This window comes from Maylandia zebra, linkage group LG9, assembly GCF_041146795.1.
Source record: "Maylandia zebra isolate NMK-2024a linkage group LG9, Mzebra_GT3a, whole genome shotgun sequence".
NCBI classification, from domain to species: Eukaryota; Metazoa; Chordata; class Actinopteri; order Cichliformes; family Cichlidae; genus Maylandia; species Maylandia zebra.
The window spans coordinates 17,865,489-17,887,818 of NC_135175.1; the positions used below are offsets into that span (position 1 = coordinate 17,865,489).

The following is a 22,330-nucleotide window of genomic DNA, read 5'->3' on the forward strand; positions in this document are numbered from 1 at the left end:
CTTAATATCTGAGCCTAATGAAGCTATAATAGAACGGTAACATATCAAGCTATTTATCACCACTCGGGCTGCAGCACACTGGTGCCAGTACCAACCATATGCCACCATCCAGGATATAAAGCTTTTATACATCAGTCTCCAAACATTAAGGAAAAGTCCATTTGGGTTTTAATACGTCAATTCCGAATGATCTTTCCAGCAGCAAGTCTAAAAGAGTCCTTTAACATTTTGCTGAGGCATTCAGTTAGTTAACACATTGTCTTTTATTTACAAGGTAGAGAGACTTTGCAATTCTCCTCTATTTAAAAATGTGTATGTGATAAGGTTTATTATGTGTGACTTGTGGAGTCACACATACTCACAGAGTATCATTGTGCAGATGCAACATTGCAGACAGGTTCAAAGCAGGACCAGGCAGCGACACACAATGCAAAACAGCCAAAACTGAAATTTACTGAAGTCAGTCACACACAAAGGTGGTTCAGAAGCATCAATGAACGTTTTACCTGATCATGGCTATAAAAGGTAAACCGGTGCCCCCTCTTGGTCTACTGAGATAAATTAGACTATTAAACTGCAGAAAAGCACTAAAACTTTATGACAACCTACTGTCTCATGGACACACACAATCAAATCAACTCAGCTCAAGATAATGAAAAATTAATCTAGTAGATAAACAGGACCGTTTTGCACTGTTCGCTCTTTTTGTCTTCTTTCTATGGAACCTTTCCCTTCCTTTTTTTTTCACACACACCTTTCCTGACACGTCTTTCCAACTCCAAGCAAAAGTAAGTCTAAAAAAACAATGAAACTGCAGCAATATGACTTTGTCACAAAAAACCAACCGTTCCTGGCGGTTGGTGATATTAGGCCTGTGCAAAAGCTGTGAGCAGTCATGTAATGCAAAGCTGAAATCTATACAAGCCAAATGAGTGGCCTTGAAACAAATGAGCCATTAGATTAGAAATTTAATGCATATCTACCTACAAAGTGAACTACAGCAGAACAGGGGGTGCTGGATTTTATAAAGCTGTGAATTTTTTGGAATTTTTTCTTTCTGCAGCTCCTAAGGTGGTCTCCTTCTCCTTCGATGTCGGAAATGGACCAGTGGAGCTGATTGTGCATTCAGCTACATCCCTCAACGATGACCAGTGGCACCGTGTAATGGCTGAGCGTAACGTGAAAGAGGCTGTCCTTCAGCTGGACCAGACGTACAGGACATCCAGGCTTGCTCCCGCGCAGGGACACACACGGCTCGAGCTGTTCAGCCAGCTCTACGTGGGTAAGACGCACACCCTCGCTAGCACATCATCTAAACAACCCTCGTGTTCAAGAGCGACTCGTGTACACACATTTGATTGCAATTTGCACATTTAATATCCGCTTTGCGAAGGACGGACACTCACGCAACAATTATGAGCTCTTAAGTGCGGAAACCAAACACTCCAGCACACATCATCCACATAAATGTAATTGGATTCAACTGTTAATTAAAAAACTTTCTGTACTGTCTGTTTTGTTGCTTTTTTTTAAATAATGCTGTTGCCCTCAAATGCTGACAACCTCCATGAGAACGTCTGATTGTCTCACAAGTTAAAGATGTACCAGCTTTACTGGAAATCACAGCGTTTTCTCTTAAGCCAGCCACTGCTAATTAAGTTAATCCAAACACACACACACACACGCAGGTTTTACACTTAATGATAGGCACGCATCCTTGGAAACTCATCCATGTGAGCGAACAGACTTTTAATAAATTTAAACATGATTGGGTGTGAGGCCATGTTACTCACAGAGCTCATTTATTTAATATGTTAATACTGTAAATGTCTTTGCATTAAGATACTGTTGCATAGAGGGGATCAGCTATTGGATTTTCTCTGTCCCTGCATCCTTTAATTATGGATCAATTATCAGATAGACAAAGCCTTTATTATCACAGAAGCTGTGCATAGCTATTGGGTAAAAGGTCAACCATCTATCTCTCCAGCGCAGTGCTTCTCGAGCTCATCAGGATTTCAAATGGAAGATTTGTCCAGTTTTCTCACTGCGCTTTCACTTCTCTGTCTCATTTCGTCTTTTGTGCTGAGCAGTCAATACGCTATAGACCAAACTCCAAGGCTAAAATAGTTTTAGGGATTTTGCGGATAGAGGGAAAAGTGCTGAGGCGGATCACACACTTCCTACTATCTCATTGGAAAAAAAAGTTCAGCCCAAAGGAGATTGTTGCAAATTCCAATCAGGCCTCCCAATGTGATAGCCTCAAACCTCCTGATCCCCGTCTATAATATAATTTCATCGTCTCATCACTTTTGCTGATTTGAGCGCTGCTGAAATATCCTCACCTTATCATGTCCCAATTTGCCTCTCAGTGTATTTGTACTTTCTTTTAGAGAAACGGGAAGGGGCAAAAAGGGTCTTTGTGTGACTCGTGGCTATGAAACCGGGAACATTATGGCTTTCAGATATATCTAAGGCCAATTTGCATGTCTGTATTCTGGCCTTTTAGCTTAGGCCTGTGCGCGTGTCACCAGATCTCAAGGAATAAAAATACTGTAACAGAGAGAGAGAGAAGAAGTGAGAGAGAGAGAGCAATGGATGGACTGCATGTAACAACACCAGCAGAGGTGACATCACCTTCCTATATCTGATCTCTAATCCCCGCTTAATCCTGATTTGAGGATTTCTTTGAGAAGTTAAAGTGTTATACACAGGAAGTGACCCCCCTCTACACTCAAGGGAAGTAGTTTAGATTTGGCCTCTGACATCCAGAAAAGATAGAGATCTTCTTTGTGTTTGATCAAGAGATTTGGAAAGAGTGGGAAGAGCCCTGCAGGCAACAAGATTTTGTCTCGACTCTTGATTCCTTCATATTACTGAAGAATCTCCGCCACTGCACGGCTGTCAATGACTATTACTGATGCAACTGTTCAAAGGCGCTGAGCTAGAAAATAAAAAATGAAACCCAAAAAACTTCAAAACTGTGAAACTTTGAAATTCTACTGCAGCCATCTTTGTTTGAAAGAGTTGACTGTAAAGGCACAAAAAAGAAAGTGAGTCCTCCACATCTACAACATGGAGGTTTACCGTGTTCGTGTGTTTGTCTCTCTATCATCTCCTTTACTCTTTCTCAATCAATATGCTCCTCATCAAGCATTTGATTGCTTTAGTGTTTACTGCACAGTGGCTCATTTGCTATAATGGCCTTGAGCGTAAATGTTATACCATCAGCATGCTGTCATTTACTTCACATTGTTAACTTTTAGCTCTCCAAATACGTGTTCATAACTATAAATGGCACCGCAATTTATTCATTTCGTGGCCACCATCTGCTCTTTTTTGAATTCCGTCTTGATTAATGCTCACTATCACATTGATTTTTATGGTTTTGCATGTTTTTGCTCATGACTTGATTGTTTTGTCTTTCTTTTGTGCGCTGCTCTTTTCTTTCCCCCTCTCCACCCCCGTCTCTGCCGTCGTGAATCGACATCGTGCTTGCTTGCTCGTCGCTGCATGCATGCGACACCTGTCACAGGGAAACCAGCCTCGCTCACCTGCCAAGACAGTAGGTAACATTTACTGAGTACAGCGAAATGTCTCTGTGACACTGATACAGTTTTCACCTCACCTACAGCTCAAAATAACTGTGCTTCTGTTAGTTGATTCAGATTTTATGGCAGCCTCACTTTAACAGTGGTTAAAGTCAGTATTAGTCTTCTAAAATATCAGTGCTCATGCTTTGATTGCCTGTTGTTTGTTTTTTTTGAGTAGGGGGGTGTGGGGGTGGGGGGGGTAGACTGATGATAAGCACCCAAGTCTTCTAAGTTACAGCAGGTGGCAATTTAAGTCAGTACTCATATATGACTTCCTTTTATAAAAAGCGAAGTTATTATCAACCTTTTAGAGAGATGCTTTAAAAAAACAGTGTTATAACCCAATAGATATGAAGCATGTGGCTGCTGATATGAGCTTTTTTTTTTTTTTATCATAATATCCCCCTCTGGAAATGCCAGTGGGTTAGGAATGCTTTTGAAATGGCATTTAGACCCAGTGAATCAAAACACCCATCAGAAACTAATACAAATTGAATCCTGAAGTGTGCTTCTAATAAACACAGAGCGTGCGAAATACTGTAGTTAAAGATATCTCCAACGTTGCGAACAGCAAAGAGAAAGAAAAGCACATGCCGCCATTCGGCTTAACCACTTTTAAAATGTTAATGGAAGCAAATCTGCAGCCGATTCTTATTTAATTTAATTCATCTGAATATGCCTCCACAGAAGAATCCACATGTGGCGAATACTGTCAGTACAGTGTTAAAGTGCATACTGCAAGTTTATTCAATGCAAAGTCTTTACTTAGTAATTCAGCATTCACACTGATACATCCATACATGCAGTGAAGGTTAAGCGGTCACATATGGCTTTCCTTCTAATTTGCCTGCTACTGCGTGTGTTTGTGTGTGCGTGTGTGTCTTCTAATGAAAACAAAATGTTGCTTAATTAGGACATCATTACAAGGTAACATCCTCTTGGGGCACACACGTTACTCCCATAAATAAATTGAGCCATATATATACATTTCACTTTAATAACTGCTTATGTTTTGAAATATATGTATTAATTACAATATTTCTGTGCAGTCATGTGCTGCTGAGACTGTGTGTCAGATTGTTTGTAAGCCTACTGCTAATATTGAGAAAATGAAAAGTCTGGTAGTCATGCATACACCGAGTGAAGCCAGATGTTGAAACTAGGTTGCAACAAAGGGTATAGAGGCATTTTTTGTTTTTTTTTTAATATTAAGAAGCTGATTCAACTCTAACAGACAAAGTCTGCTTAAGGAGGGCTGGAGAGGGCATAATCCACAAGACCTTCAACCAGTAGACTAGAGTGTCATTCTTATGCCTGGCTATTATCTTATGCCGGGCTCACACTGTGCGATTTTTTTCAGTCGCGCGATTCAGCTCCTGCTCAAACTGCACGATTGACTCGTAGGGGTTAGAAGTTCGTAGGTCACGATGCAGGGTCTCACACTATACGGCCCATTTGGTGTAAACTAAAGCATATCATCCCAAACACCTCATACCAACTGCCAAGCACGGTGGTGGAGGGAGGTGATCAACAGCTTAAGCTTGGCTGAAACCGGGTCATGAAACTGGACTATAATCCCAAGCGCAGCAGCAAATCTACAACAGAAGGGCAAAGTGAAGCAAAGAAATAATGCTGTAGTGGCCCAGTCAAAGTCTAGGCAAATCGCATTGCAAATCTCAATGAACTGAAACAAACATGCACAGAAAGGTGGACAAAAATTCTGATGAAACCTGTAAAGTCATTTCTGCTAAAAAAGTAGTTCTACAAGCTACTGAATCATGCAGTGTACTTCTTTTTCACGTTTTTTTTAGAGTATATGATGATTTCCTGAAAAAGGCTAGAAAGCACATATGTATGTTGTACATATACATAAGATTAAAGATATGCTGAATACACAGGTGTTTGCAAAAACGTTAAAAATAAATGTAATGAAAATTTTAAAAAGTAAAGTATACAGTTTTAGGAGACAAGTCTAGTTGATTTTTGTCTTAATCACCAAAGCTCTATAAATGTATACTATTGACTATTAATTATAAAGAACTATAATTACATACAGAGAAACTTCGTGTTTACTAATATACGTAAAACTTGGGCCTGTACATATAAAAATGCAGAACATGCATTGGTGTTTTTCTTGCATGTAGCACCTATTTTGAATTACCCCCACAGGTTTTGATTTAACTTTTTTTTTTCTTATTCATTGAACAGCCCCGCATCTCCTCCTTTTGTATTTGCTAGGGGGAGTAGGATAAATATTCAGGTGCGAGGTTCACATCTGGTTCAATTTAACTTACGGACAGATGGCATCACATTTTCTTCAAGCACACTTTGGAAAAATGCAGACTGCATTACTGAATCAGTGACTGCAAGCTGCCCACTCCCTGAGGCAGTGAAGGAACCCTAAACTACTCTGTTCCTCCACTATGCTTTACAGTTGGTGTGGAGGGTTTTTTTCAAATAAAGCTGCCTTTATCCTGTGCCAAACATGTGGCCAAACAGCACTGTCATTGATTGCTTTGTCCTGAACAGATCAGTGCAAAAGACCTATCTAAGCCAGTTGCAAATAGTTGCTGCTCATGCTTTTTTTTCCTGGCACACCAACCCATGTAGGTCACATCTGTAGTTTGACATTAACTCAGTTGCCTCCAGATCCTGTGATTGAATTCAGAGGTTTTTGGTGACTTCTTTTTTTACATCAAACATGCTGGTTGGGCTAAATTTGCTAGGATATCTAGTCCTGGACTAACTATTTAAAATCGATGGGACTGGTGGTTCCTTACACTCATATCATAATATGTCAGTGGGGTTTTTTCTTTCTTAAGGTCTTTGAGAGCTTCAGGCATAATTACGCAACAGACTTTGATAGGAGAGAGCAAACAACATGTCAGAGATTTCAATAAAACTGCACCTAATCTCCTGATCTCCTTAGATTGGAAAGTGTGACTGCAAGTTATCAGTTTTGTTATTTCTTTGAGCATATCGCCTTTATTGCTGGTTCAGATCAGCTCTATTATTTTGGTTATGTGTCAAACAATTATTTCTATTTCTGTATTTACTTTTTTAAATGATTGTAACTGTGATAAGCCAATATTGACTGCGGTCACAATCAGTCAGGCTCTATTACACAGCGTTTGTGAGTAGCACAGAAACCGTATGCACCTGACTGTGCGTGCGTGCGTGTGTGTGTGTATACGTGCCTGCCCCGGTCTCCGCAGGCTTCGGAGCCTGCTGTCCATTTAATCAGAGACTGATTCAGACCTGGGTAAACAGGTGGCAGAAACCTCCAGCCAATCAGTACTACAAAATAGATTAATTAAGGGGCCTACTAAAAGTCTAATTCTTCATGGGACTGAAAATAGGAGAAAGCATGCAAAAGCTCAGCTGCATCCCAATACGTGAATAATGTATCGGCTGGAGAAAATCAAAGTACATGTATTAGTAATCTTATTATGCCTCTATTGTACCTATGTGGGCAAGCTAAAATTGCATAAGCGAGAGTGCAGCTGTTGAGGGACGACCCCGCCTGCTAGAATGTGTGTTCACATTTCCTTTACATGTCTTCCTGAATAGACACTCTTCCTTAAGCCAGACGATGCCCTTGAGATGTTTTACAGTAATAACTAAAATGACCCTCGGTTCTCGTCTCCGATAGTGCGCGCAAGTGTGCGTGCTTACGTTTGTGTTTACCCACACAGAATATTTATGCTCGGTGGGTGTGTTTGTGTATTTTTGAATCTATACCTGTGGGTGTATATTTATGAGTGTGTTTATTGCTGTGGTCATTTAGGTCGACATTAATCTATTTAACACCCCTACTTTGTCCAAGTTAATGGGTAGTTAGACTGTAATCGTGCAAGGCCAGAATGACGATGGAAGCACTTTAGAAGAATGGCTATCGACACCCCAAGGCTAAGCAGTAATGCTTACATTGACTCATTCAAATCAGGTGCGCACTGTGCGGCATTTTTAAAACGTGTGTGTTCATCTCGAGCATGTAGTTTACGTGCATCCGCGCATCCATTTGCATGTGTATGCTAGTGCGAGGTTCATTAAGAGACAGTGTTCATTAGGCTGTTGCAATTACTGAAGAAATCAAACGAGTTGAAGGTTGTTTCAAGAACGGCGTCACAGTCAGAACAATTAGCGTGACATCAGTGGCTTCCTCCAGGCATTAGGATATTAATGTTTCTAAAACAGATTAAAATAGAGCCTCTTGCATTCAGAATGACTTTTGCGACCCTGACTTCCAGTTGTCCTCCCTTCCTTCTCCTTGTTTTCTTTTCTCCTGACGCTACATATCCTTCCCCCCTCTGCGTTCCCTCCTTCCTGCTCCTTCTTCCGGTCCTCAGGTGCTGCAGGGGGACAGCGGGGGTTCCTGGGATGTATCAGAGCCTTACGAATGAATGGCATCACTCTCGATCTGGAAGAGAGGGCGAAGGTCACACCTGGGGTCAAGCCCGGTTGCCAAGGCCACTGTAACAGTTTTGGGATGTACTGTCGGAATGGGGGAAAGTGTGTGGAGAGGTATAACGGCTACCTGTGTGACTGCACCGCCACCGCCTACGATGGTCCGTTCTGCACCAGAGGTAAGAGGCATTTTCAGACAGGCAATTTGACTCTATTTAAAGACAATGTACATCTGGCTTTTCTTTGTCCTCAAAACTTTCAGTGCAAAACAAATGAAATTTTCCCTCTGTGGGTTTTGAAGGGTTTTTTTTTCCCTTTTACATCAGGTTTTGTTTTCCCATTTCCTGGCCTTGCAGGACTGCTTTTCTGCTCGGAAATTAAGGATGACACACTGAGCAATAATCCTTCGGCTAACATTTTCTCCGACAACTTTTGCAGGCATATTTCTGAGATCATGTTATCATTTGCGCTTTCTCTTTTATTCACAAAGCCAGAGTCAAACAGCACCAGGATTACCGCTGGAGTAGTTGTGTTTCAATGAGCTTCATTCCCCGACAACCCACCGTGATTGTCGCTGCGCTTTGTGATCGTGCCCCACTTCCTATTCAGTTTGGCGCTGTCGTTTTTGAAAGTGTTTGGGCTTGCGATAAAAGGCATCGATTGAGGGTAATATTATGCTTACCCACCAATTCTCCCTCACTTTAGAGTGATCTCGCTGAATGCTGATACTGTGCAAATGCAGAGCTGAGAGATCAAACTCAGAAACAAAGCGTGAGTGACTTCAGTAAGAGGTGTGTCTAGTGATCTGATGTTTTCTTTGAAGATCACAGACAAGCAGTGTCACACTGTAACTCTGCTTCTGCGCTGTTGCATATTGCTAAAGCATCGTGTTTGTTTCACCGGGATTCATTAGATACACTATTAAAGTTCTATTTCCCAAAACAAGTTTTCATGAAATTCTCTCGGGAGAAGAGCAGCGGCGCTGTCAGAGGCTTTCTGCTCGCTCCCAGTCAGGAAGTTGATCCCCGACACGTGAATTAATTTGTTTCCTAAAGTCGAATGGTGTTTTCCCCCCTGTGTTCTTGGCAGGGGGGTGACAAGATGACAGAAAGGCAGAATGTGTGTCTTGGTGTGGGCTTGCGTGCGTGTGTGTGGTGTGGAGGAGGGTGACAGTGTGTGGTGATATGCTAGTGTAAGACATGAAAAGACCTCCTCAGAATTCTGTCATAACCAATCAGGCATTTCAGGATTTAGAGAATAAAGATTACTGTCTGTGTGTGTGTGTGTGTGTGTGTGTGTGTGTGTGTGTGTGTGTGTGTGTGTGTGTGTGTGTGTGTGTGTGTGTGTGTGTGTGTGTGTGTGAGAGAGAGAGAGAGAGAGCGAGAGAGAGGCAAAGAAAGGGAGAGAGCACACCCTTGTGTCTATTTGTTTTTGTGCAATGTTCCCTCTAATTTTTTCACGTGTCTGAGCGAACACACAAACTCCCTGAGCGGTCCTTTAGACGTGTGCACTGTGGTCACTCCAGCATTGAATCTATCCAAGTTTAGGGATGGGTATCTGACATAAACGGTAGTAACCAGACCGAAAAGCAACGCACATTTCGGTGCTTTTTTTTCCTGAGATGTCACACACTTTGGATTCTAGCCAATCATTTTACCTTTGCAAGTGTAGTAGGCGGGCCCAGGTACGTACGTTCTTTTAGAGCAGAGCTACAGATTAAAAATGCCCAAGGCGAAGCGGTCAAATTCTGGCTGTACTTCACAGCAAAAGATGCAAACTCAGCAGCCTGCAACAAGTGCTTTAAGGTGATACTGTGCAAAGGAGGTAACTCCTCGAATCTGATGAATCTGATGCCACACAAATTATTTGTGCCACTACAAAAAAATAATTTCTGTCCACTATGAGATAAAGGAGAACAACAGCCTGATACCTGCTGGCCTGAGAGAGCGGAACCGGCTGTTCAAACCCCCCCAAGGCTGCCCGCTGGAATCGCAATGGAACGAGGCGCAACCTCTCACAACGAACGTAATATGGTCAACACCTTGGAGACGCTTACAGCTGCTGTGAAGGCTCAAAACAACACCATTGAGCGTATGGGGGGATACATCAGAGAGAGGCCTGCTCAAAATGAGACCCTTGAGCGACAGTTGGAATACATCGCGGAACGGATCACTGCAGTTGTGAGGTCTCAGAATCAAAAGAATGACAACACCATGGAACAGAAGTTTGATACCATCAACAAAACTATTGACTACCCTACACACTAAATACACAAGATTTACACTAAACGTCGCTAAACTTCCTAAACAACTAAATGCCATGTTGCCATTGAATTTTGTGATTGGTCGACATGGTACATAGGAAAGGGTGGGTTTTTTTGGTTTTGTTTTTGCTCACAGGTGGAGAGCGCTTTCAAGCCTCTTCCTTATAAAAATGCGTTTTTACCGTTTCTTCCTGCAGTAAATATAAACAATGAAAGTAAACCAAAAAACCAAACATTGCATATATTTTTATCATAACTCTGGTTTTACGTGGCCTATCAACACAATTTAAAAAGTCCACACAATCGTTCCGTCTGTCCTGCTCACATCTCCAATGGTTGTACACATTGTCATTAACGTGGCTTCACTCCACATCAGCCACACCGCTTTGCTAGCTAAAACACCGGTGTCGGCACATAAGGACGCTGTCATTAGTGATGTGCGATACCACTGAAAGTAAAATTCAGGGTGGTATCGATCTGATCTGATACCGATACTTTATACAAAAACGTATTTTATTTATTGTGTCTCAAATGATAGCATCATAATGATTACAGGTCATCAGATTAGTTGTTCTTATCACTTAATAATGCAGAATTCATCATATAGAAATAAAAAAACTGAAGTTGTGCGCTATTTGAACACCTTGCCTGCCTGCCACACTAAAGGACTCCGTGAGAGACGTCTGTCTCGCCCTAGCAGCACCTGTCCATGTCCACTCCTCGTCTTCAGTTCGCCTCAACATACGCTCGTCATATTCTGTGATATGATTTACTCTGAGCAGTAGCAGTTTTTGATACGGGTGACACGGGCGGCTGCCCGGGGCGGTATCGTGGTGGGGCATCAGCAAAAAATAAATAAATAAATTGCTCGTACTCATGCTGCCCGACATCAGCCAGTGCATATTGGGAATGGCATGGGCACCGATTGGTTTTCTATCACCCATTTCCTGGGAGTAAGGGCGCCCTCCGTTTGCAAGGTGCGCCTGCTGCTTGCGGCACAGGGAGGAGAGGGCGGGGCGGCGGGGGACTTATAATTTGCACCGATGTTTTTCCGAAATTCTGTACGCGAAAAGTGAGCGCGAGAGCCCTCAGGGCGCCTGCTCGCTGCTGAAGTCAAAGTAAACTTTATTGTCATCTCCGCTGCATGCAGTACACTATTGAGAGAGACGAGACGACGAGGCTCCAGTTACAGCAGTGCAAGTAAACAAACAATAAATATAAGAAGAGTAAGAAAATAAATATACACTTTAGGACTAGGAGTAAAGGGATCAATAACAATTTAAAATTAAAATTTTATATTTTGATGATTTAATGTCTCACACACAACCCGTGGAAAGGGGAGGGAGGCCTGCTGCCTCCAAATAGAGCACATTTCATTCATAATTTTTTCATTCATAATGTTGTAAATCCAAGCCCATTATGTATTCATGATTTGAATCCTGGGTTGTGTGAAATCCCAGAAATACACCTTAGACAAAGTGAATCTGTGAACTAAGGTGTAGGTCGCGTTGCATTGTGCTCCCACAATGCATTGCGCGTGACGTCAACTCCAAAGCCCTATTAGGTTATGTTGTGGCGATCTTCGAGTTGGGGGATTTGTGTTCATACTGCAGTCCAAAATTAAAACCAATGGAAGATGGACAAGCAAAGTTCAAAGCCATAAGGTGCTCAGTTTAGAAAAAATAGAAAAGAAGAGGAGGAGAAACGAGCAAAAGATACAGATAAGAAGATGTGTCATTGGATAATGGCAGGTCATCCTGAAACGATCAGAATCAGAACACTTTATTAATCCCGAAGGAAATTATGTGGGTTACAGTTGCTCCAAAGAGAAATGGTAAAAATAGTAACAGTAACAGACTAAACTCCAAACAATACATTATGTTACAGATTTTAATATTAATTAGTCATTGTCAATTGTTGATTTGTCCTGTTCTCAATGTATGACGAATTATGATGGCTGTTTGGTAGCCGTTTGCATACTATGCATACTCTCCCTCTCTTCATGTGTGTGTGTGTGTTTCTCTGGTAAATTTAGTAGTTCCTTCCAATGTAGACTAACCGAATGAAATAGGTTCTTCCCACTGTGTTCCTGTTAATGATAAACTACAAATTTCCCCTAAATTACTAAAATATCGATATTTTAATGTGAGAATCGATTCTAGAACATAAATGAATCGATATTTCAGGATCGATCCGCACATCACTAGCTGTCATAGCCTGTCAACAACGTTGATTTGCTGCGTATATACGAATGTGAATCGCGTTATTGGCTGGACTATGGGATAAGGTGGCATCGTTCTAATCCTATATGGGAGCAGCCAGTCACTTACTAACACTGCAAAGCAGAATTGTTAAAGTTTTAATTTTAATTTCAATACAGGTTGGATTTTTATTTTATTTTTTATTTTTTTGTGCGCAACGCAGATTTTCTGTGCGCAGAGACCGTGCCAGCAGTGCACAATTGCACACGCGCGCAGCTTAGAGGGAACATTGATGACATGTGACTTCATCATCTATTTCCTCCTTTCATTCCTTTGTGTCCCTCTTTTCCTTCACTCTGCTACAGTTTTTTTTTCCTTTCATTTGGACTCACTGTCCTCTTTGTCTCTTTGCTACTTTTTCCCCCTCATTTATGCTCTGTTTTTTCTTTTCTCCTGCCACTCCTTTACAATTATTTTACTCTTGTCCCCATAAATATGTATTCCACTTATTCCTCCTCCGTTTCTTACTTTGCCACACTTATTTTCTCGCTCCTCTCTCAATTGCCCCTCTCCTGGTTTCTCAGTTTTCTGCCCTTTCCCAAATTTCTCTCTTTCCCTCTCTTTAATGTACCACTCTCTCCCCATCCTCCCAGCTAGTGAAAAATGCATGAAGTCAGCCATAATTGCATAGTGCATTTCCATTGTATCCATATTTACACACTGCTCAGGGGACCCTGCAGTATTGTTATTATACACTCTCATTCTTTTGCTTTTCTGCCCTTGAGGGTCTCGCGTGGAGCTGGTGTGCACATGTACATACGTATGAACACACGCACGCACGCTAAAACTTGCAAAAATGCAATTGCACATGTACCTGTTGAGATTTGCACTGCTCAGAATCCACATCCGAAACTTCTTCTCATACTGACATGAAGTACACACACACACACACACGAAAAGCTCCAGCTCTGCAGCATTGCTCATACCCCATTAAGGTTCCAGACAATTTTATGTGTTGCTACTGAAGCTCTGGGTAACAAGTTGGGGTACTTTCTTTCCTTCTTTCCCCAGTAGGAAAGAGAAAAAACTTACTGTGAGAGTATTTTAAACGTGAAAATGCTCTCCATGATTTACATGAGTTTGTTTCTAGTGTATATTATATACTACATGAACACATCGCTAAATAGAGCTAACAGGTGTCATCACACACACAGTTCATTATACTTAATAGACTACAATGATTGTTAGTACTTGTTACTGACAGTAGAAGAAAAACTCACCTTGTCATCATAGACAGTATAAAAGATGTAAGTAAATACTTTGAAATGAGTAAATGAGCATTTCTGCCAATGTGGTTGCATAAACTGCTAACTATAAAATACTCTATGTCGGTGATTCCCAAAGGGTTGGCTAGGGCCCCCTGGAGGGCTGCAAAGGTACTGCAGGTGAGCTTGAGTAATAACAGAAATTCAGTTTGAAGTTTATTTAAAAGCATTTACATTTAATTCATTCATTTATATAAAATGTTGATCAAACAGGTAATAATCTGCTCTTACATTGAAGTTTGTGCCCGAGTCACAGGTGGTCACACATTGGCCAACATTGCTGTTTATGTTTTTCAAATAAAGAATTTCAAGGAAATGTTTTTTTTTTTATTAAAGTGAAAATAGGAATAGATAGGATATGTCTTCTTGACTTTGGGAATGGCTGCTCTATGAATATTTAAATGAAAGAAAGAAATAATTCTTATTTACTATGGTAATTCTTCCTAACCATGTTTAAGCTAGGTTTACATTTGTCTAAACACATCATTTTTTAAGTTAATTTTGTCAAATTTAAAAGTAGTTTGACAGGTTTAGGGAGGATAGCACTTTCTAATATGGAATATCTGAGCTTACCCATAACAATAAAGTTCAGTTAATACAAAAGGATTGCTAAAATGGGTCTCTCCAGACTTCTGAGGCTTGGAACTATATGATTGCAAAGCTAAATAAAGGATAAAATTGGTAGGTAACCTGAATAGAGCTGAGATTTTGCTTCTGTGGCAATACTATTCAGAGAACTTACCCATTTTCAAGTAATAAGTGTTCTATTAAATTAAAGTAATGTAGCTTGAAGTATTTATTGTACTGTGTCTGGTGGGAGCTGATGGGTGAAGTGAAGCTTTAAAAAAGATGCATAAATGTGTTCGCTTGAAATTCTGGACCCATAAGGGCTGTAATTTTACATTTCACCATGGCTGCAGAGGGAAGGAGAACATGTTGAGGCATATTGCGTGGCATTTGCACACATACACACACACACATACGCACTCAACCCTATTCTCTCTGCTTTCCCTGCAACCATTCTCTTTAATTTCACACGTATTATGCCTTTATCTCCTTTTTAACTGACTCGCAGACATGGCGAATGAGTACACGTACACACGAACACAAACAAGGAGTGTAACAGAAATAGACTATAGAAAAATAAGGTCTCGTCTTCTCGATATTTGATTATGAGAATCAATAAGCCTCCTGGTATGGTTGAAATATGCCATTAGGTTTGTTAATGTACTGGTAAACAGTGCATTGTTTGGTTTCAAATGCTGGACTACAGCAATTTAACACTCGCTTTACTACATCATCTGAACACAGCCTTATTTATGTGTGTGTTTATTCCCCTCTGGCTATATAATATGTCTACCCTGTTGTGTCTTTGCATCTATGAGCTTGTGAGTGGCTCCCTGTGGCTTGTTTTTGATGGAAAATTCTCTTTCTTTCTTTCTTTCTTGGTTTCTTGCTTGCTTGTGTTTTAAGCGCACATTACAACACAGTACAGTTGAAGCAAGCAACATTTATTGCATTTGAGTGAGAGCTTAATTTTGGTCCTACATTTTGTTCCTTCTTCCATCATCTCACCCAGATGTTGGAGGTTTCTTTGAGGCAGGGACGCTGGTAAAGTACAACTTCCTGCCTGAAGCCATTGCGGGAGCCAGTAAAGACACCAAGGTGTTGACGCACCAGCTCACGCCACATGAGGTGAATCTAACAAAGGAGGAGGTGGCCTTTAGTTTCAGCACATCCAGTGCTCCAGCTGTTCTGATGTACGTGAGCTCCAAGACGCAGGACTATCTTGCCGTGGTGTTAAGACAGAATGGTAAGGCTGACACGCAGCACACACACACACACGCACATTAAATTGTTGCTCACCATTGCAGACAACATTTAAACGTCTTCCTTGCAGCACACATTGGTATAATCTCCAAAAATCCTCCTTAGTCAACGACCAACCACGGAGCAGCAGCTGACAGAAAACTGCTTTGATGATATATAAGGCCTAAAAAACTGACTGCGCCACCTAGTGTCTGAGATTTTAAACTGCTGTATCTGTACGTCTCCAGGTTCGCTGCAGGTGCGATATAACCTGGGTGGTCTGAGGGAGCCGTTCACCATAGATGTGGACCAGCGTAACTTGGCCAATGGACAGCCACATAGTATTAACATGTCCCGTCACGACAGGAGAATCACCATCCAGGTACAGAACCAACACGCGTGCTCATCTGAGCTCTTATTTTAGTCTTTTACTCAGAGTAAGGATTACATTTCAACTTACTGTGCAGCACAGGGACTTTTGGGTCCCATACAAATTAAAAACACTCACATATTCTCAGTTACGGGTACAGAACTACACGAGCGCAGGAAGTGTTAGCTCAATGGTTTGCAGTAAGTCAGAGAGGAGTGCAGTGTCCTGTGCTGTTTTCACCTGTGATGAAACTGCTTGTCCTTTGCCACTGTTAATCTACTTCCAGTAGACAGCCTAAGTATAGCAACAGAGAACGCATTGATCTGTGCGCGCGTGTGTGTTCGCGTAAGCGCATATTGTTGTGTGTTTGCAACTCCACAAATTCTTTCCTCTATGCTGATAATTAAATGCATGTGCTTGTGTGGGATATTTTGTGCGTGTGCATGTGTTTGTGCATATCAATTACTTCTATCCATGTTGCCGTTGTGTGCGTTTTATGTGCTCGTGTGTTTTGTGCGACTGAACAGCTTAGCTCTGATCGATACAGCCAAGCCTAGTCAGTAGCTGTCAAGGATGGAGTGAGAATTCAGTTAAACTATTACTGGCTTTATTCTGGGCTAAGATGCACACATTTGGCTGCAGGCTGGAGTTTAAGGAGGGCTCTAAATGGATAGAAGCCACTTGTAAAAGCCAGAGATTGATTGCATCCAGATCGGAATAAATTCATATTTGCACTGACAGGTCGGGGTTTGCCAAGAAATGGATTGTCACAAGAAATGAGAAATAAAAAGAAACAAATGGTCTTGGATTCTAAAATTAAACAACAGTTTCCGCATGGCTTCCTATAGAATGTGTAATTTGAATACTGTATCTGCACACTAACGTAATATACTGATAATATCAGACACTTGAATGGCTTAACCATTTCATACTGTGGGCATATTTATATTCCTTATACGCACAGGAAACCCCGTGAATCGAGATCATGGATGTCAAACTCATTTTCCATCAAGGATCAGATACAGCTCATGTTGATCTGAAGTGAAACTTCCCTTTCTGTCAGTGTAAAGATGTTGAACTACATGTTTATTTTTAGGAAGAAGAAGTGCAATTTTAACAGAACTTACAGTTTTTTGCTATATAGAAATTGAAAGAAATCCATCAGCATGACTTGAAGTGTAAGGAATAAATGTGCAAGATTATGGAAAACGTTCTGCTGGCTCATTGCCCAGACTGTCCTGTAATTACAAGTAGAAAGTTTTGTTAAGTCACTAAAAATGTGCTTTTTCTTAACCTCTTGAGCCTTTGCAAAACAAAAACAATTAAAAAAACATTTCTATAGTCAATAAAGAAAAAACAGGCACTCTTCTTCCATTTAAACGCTTATCTATTACTTTACTTTAGTATAAATGGCCACAGGGAAATATTATTAGGAAAAGCTGTAAAACCTATGAAAATACAGGTAAAAGTTCAACATTTAAGCTCTTCTTGGCGTTTTCCAAAACTGTATAATGGGCTGTATTACAGTCTTTGCACGTCCAATTGTGGCCCATTGTCCTTATATTTGACACCCCTTATTAAATGGGTAAGCCCTTCACATGTCACTCCCCTCTAGTGGCCAGAAGGCACCATAGCATTAAACTTAGCTATAAAATGATTCCCATCCTCTGTGAAAAATTGCTTGGCTCAAAGCTTCAAGCTGCGGTTGTGTAAGAGCATGTGATAATTAATATAGCAGCAGTTTTGCTTACAGTTCCTATTGATCATCATATCATTACTAGCATAATTGTTATGAAATAAACACATCAAAAGTTTGCAAAACAATTTAAAAAAGAATATGTATGTTACGTGCAGGGAGACATTGTTGAGATTATCCGGTTCATTTCTGCATTTGAACATGTAAATATGAATATGTTCAAATGCAGGATGTTTTTGCAGGATGCTGTCATTGTTATGTTTAGAGGATATAGACATAAAGGAAAAGAATGAAACAGTCAAATGTTAATATAAATTTTAAAAGTTCGGTTTCAACACTGTTAAACAGAATATGCATCTAACATGAAGTCTTTTAATTCTTGCTTTCATTAAGTGGAATTAAATGCGAACTACAATGAATCACAGTCCCATACTCCCAAGCCTGTAATCATTCAATCTACACTACTACAGCCCTTAGATCTCTCTGTCTGTCACCTGCATGAAGCAATGACCTCATCCATCCTGGGATCTCATCACCTACTTTCACACACTGCAGCGAAAAATTTCAGACAGCAAGAAAATTAAACTGAAACATCCAATGATAATCGTTTTCTAAGCAAATCGCATTCCTGTAGCTGCTCATCACTCCGCTGGGAGTACTTTAACATAACACATGCTTTCGTAGTGGCATGGAAAGTGATTGGAGCATCCGCTAGACTCCTTGCTCATCACTTACACACACACACACACACACACACACACATGCATACATGCACACAGTGTGCTCTGCGCTGATTGAAAGCAGCTTAGTTGTGTCTAGATCGACAGTGTCGAGGTTCAATCTTGCCTTGAGTATGTGACTGAACTACTAACTCTATAGTACACAATCCCAGTGTGGTTCTTTCGAGGTGCTGCGGCTGTACTTTAAAAAAGAAAACAGAAAAACAATCCTTTTTTAAATTTTTCTCCCTTTATAACAGGTTAACAGTTAAACATTAAAGTGTGTTAAGAATTCAGACGAACACTGATGGGCATGATGTGGTCATTTAGATTTAAGAAAAAAAAAGGCATCGATGAGTGATCTGTGGGGTGGGGAGATGAGGAGAGAAAATAGATGAAGTTTACAGATAAGGAATGAGAAGTAGAGCCAGAAGGTACGTTGACAAAGATAGCTTTGATGAGTGAAACTTTTTCATGTTGCCTTACCGCCTCAGGGCTCTTTTCAAGGTACATGCACTTGATAGCCGCACGTAAACAGACGCAGACTTGCATACCAACAGACACGCCTGCACTATTGAGATCCTGTCAGATCAGCTAACTACAAAGGCTTCACACTGCACTACAAAAATCAACATTATTCAGTCTAACTCATCTGTCCATTCCAATACTGTATAGCTTTCCTTACTTCCCAAAGGTTCTCTCATAACTCACATACCGCAGAGCAATTTTTTTCTACTTTTCTTTTCAAAATCAGCCTTGTCTGCAGGTTGCACTAATGAGTAACAAAGAACAGTACATGTTCTCCTCAGGAGGACTGCAACAACAACAAGGAACCACGCTAAGCATTAGTAGGCAGTAAGCAGTCAGCATCAGTGGGGTTATAACTCTAAGACCTAGATACTTGTGGATGCAAGTATAACAGTATAACTATGTGTATACAAAAATTACTGTCTTTACTTTGGCATCATGTCCCAATTTATGCAGAAAAGGCACCTTTTGCCACAAGAGGTGAAAATAAGAGTAACCTTTCTATGTTTTTGTAGGCAAGGCCTGTTGGCTGTCCATCTGCTGGCACACTTTGCTCACTGCACTGAGAGTGTGTGATTATTCTGTTTATTCCATGGGTGGCAGTATTTTAATTCCAAAGGCTGGGTCCATTTAACAAGAATAGAAAGACATGGAAAGGTGGCAAAAGTCAGTCAGTCAGTTTGTTTCTGAGTGACCAGCTTTTATCTTTGGATGAAAAATTTTGAACCTGGGAGTAGTTTCGTTCAAAAATGACAGCACCAGCACCAGGGGTCAATGATTTGTATGAGTATTTAAATGATGTGAATCATATATTATGGCCGTAGTCTCCATACCTCAACCCACTTCAACACCTGTGGGATTATTTAGACCGATGTGTTCAGTAACGCTCTCCATGCCCATCATCAGAGGACCGAAGCAGCGTTTATATTTAGGCAGCATGGTGTATCATCCATCCATTGAAATGTGCCAAATCACAACAACGGTCGCCTCAAGGTGCTTTATATTTTAAGGTAAATACCATAACCCAACAATTAGAGAACCCGTGTGAGTAAGCACATGGCAATAGTAGAAAGGAAAAACTCCCTTTTAACAGGAAGAACTCTCAGATACATTGTGGACACATTGTAGAAGATTGCAAGAGATTAATAATAACTAATGATTAAAATAATAACTAATGGCTGAAATATCAACTGAAAGGTGCACTGAAGCATTAGTCCTTCACCTTATTATAGACTATATGATGATTTTTTTTTGTAATCATAACCATAACATCCATTTATAAAGCATTTTTCAGACCTGCCAAATGGCCCTGCGTCGTTTACGTTGCAGTTATGCTCCATGAGGGGCCTCCAAGAATGACTCAGGACCAAAGTCAGGATAGTAAAGCATGAAGAAGTCAGCAAAATATTTAGAAACCCTAAAACCCTTAAAGGTGATCATCAAATATTTGTATCTTCTTTATCATTTAGAAAAAATGGGGCAACTGTGAGTGATATATAAAGTGTGATACTATGTCGGTGTTGTTTTATCAGTTTGTTCCACCTGCCTCTGTATAAATATTCATCTTAGAACACATGCGTGGTGCAAACATGACCTTTTTCTACGAGATGATCGCACAGCTTCGGTCACTCTGTGACGGCGAGTCGTTTGAAGTGTACAGAACATATGAAGTGTACTGAACTGCATGCAAATGCTGAGATGCTTAATAACTGCTTTTGAATGCTGGAAACTCTACTGGCTAATTCCAAGGCTTGAATTTTTGTTTTGTTTTTTTTTAATTTATTGAATAATGCATTAAAGCCTAAAATGCCAGTTTTGTCAGTAGCTGCCATCAGCACTGAAAATGGAACTAGCCTGTTATTATTTTTGTGCACACGCTCATCAAAGGCCTAGTTGCGAGCATCCGAGATAACAAAATGAGTGAGAGGCAGAGATATGAGTCAGATGCAATAAAAGTCAGTTGTGCTGGTGGGGCTGGCAGTGGATCAAATTCAATTTCCCCAAATTTAAAAAAAAAGGGATAAGAAGCAGTGGACTGTTTACCTCAGGGTGCAGAGGCCTCACTTCTCTGCTTATCAGGGCTCCAAATCTTAAAGCCATTTAGACAAGCGACTGTTTAGTTTAAAGACAAAGCAGAGAAAATGTGGCAAGACAAGTCAGCGTGTGGTAATTTGAATCAGAAAGAGAAACGAGAGTCAGAGAGAAATGTAGGACAAAAGAAAAAGGCAGAACAGAGCCAGAGAGAGGGGGAGAAGGGGTTTGAAAGAAACAGATACTGTTGTTAGATAAAGAAAGTAGACCCACAAAATATAATGACAAAGATCACTTTGATACGTTGAGATTATCTGAGGATTACTTTAAGGTGAGGCGTTCGCTTGCGAACACAAAATACGTGCTGACATGTACACCCAGGCATACAGAGTGCAGCAAACAGAGGAGAGTGTTTGGTTTTCGAGCAGCCTGTGAGGTCTCGTTAGGTTAGCTCGCTATCAAAGGAGCGCCAAGGCGAGATTAAAATAAGTTCCCCATCTCGCCATCTCTCACTTTGCCTTTCTCACACTGTGAGGGTTTAGAGATGAAAGTCAGGAGTCCCTTCAGGCAGCAGACGGCTCATCTCCGTTTCCTCTTCTCCTCTCCGCCAGTTGCTTCATTGGTTGACTCAGCGGTGTAAATGGCTTGCTGCACCTGAGACCCGGACCAGACGAAAATTCAGCAGTTCACTTAATAATGATGTTAAACAATTTATTCAAGAGGAAAATTAGCATTTCTTTTTGTTCAGTGTTAAATCTGTGATGGGAGTATTTTTATCCCTTAGACATAATTAAGGAAACAGAGGTGCCACGAAGGTAAAAAGGCTCTCAGTGCACTGTAAATGAGTTTGCATATAAACAGCACATTGGCTAAATTAGATTCTTTTTTAGCACGTAGTCAGGGAAATAGATTTCACCCTTTGTTAATTTTCTCTTTGCCTAACCCCTGGTTACTTTGCTTATGTAAGCTATGTGTGACTTTAGAGGCAGCAACTGCGTTTTCTAAATGGCACTGTGTTAAAAAGAAAGAAAGGAAAAAAGGAAAGAGATCCCAATGACTGCGGTTGTAATTGACAAAGTTTGGTAAAATGAGGTTTCTTCCCAGGCCGTCTTCCTCAGTGGATCGTTTTGTGGGGGTTTCAAGACTCAAGCTTCCCTCCGTGGTTGTGCAGTCAATTTGTTTTCTCAGATAAAAGTAAATAAGCTGAGCGCAATTTAATTGTGCCCCATTATCCCACCCTCCAGTCACAGAGGAAAACAAAACCCACACAATGCTCCACTGAGACCAGGCTTTTGGAAGGAATCAAATTAGGATATGTTGTGTGTCTGCATGTGTGTGTGTGTGCGTGTGAGGAGAAAGAGGGAGAAAATAGTCTTGCGCAGCAGTGG

At 40.8% G+C, this 22,330-nt stretch overlaps 1 protein-coding gene across 2 annotated transcripts in view; it reads left to right on the forward strand.

The window, feature by feature from the left end:
* cntnap2a (contactin associated protein 2a) overlaps positions 1-22,330 on the forward strand; it is a 388,888-nt gene that overhangs the window by 346,459 nt on the left and 20,099 nt on the right. Inside the window, exons 19-23 of one of the 2 annotated variants that reach the window (XM_076888097.1) lie at positions 1,064-1,282; positions 3,536-3,565; positions 7,943-8,179; positions 15,369-15,602; positions 15,847-15,980. In XM_076888097.1, the coding sequence (XP_076744212.1) occupies positions 1,064-1,282; positions 3,536-3,565; positions 7,943-8,179; positions 15,369-15,602; positions 15,847-15,980 (854 nt within the window). The remainder of the gene's footprint in view (positions 1-1,063; positions 1,283-3,535; positions 3,566-7,942; positions 8,180-15,368; positions 15,603-15,846; positions 15,981-22,330) is intronic. The other variant, XM_076888098.1, reaches the window with a different exon arrangement.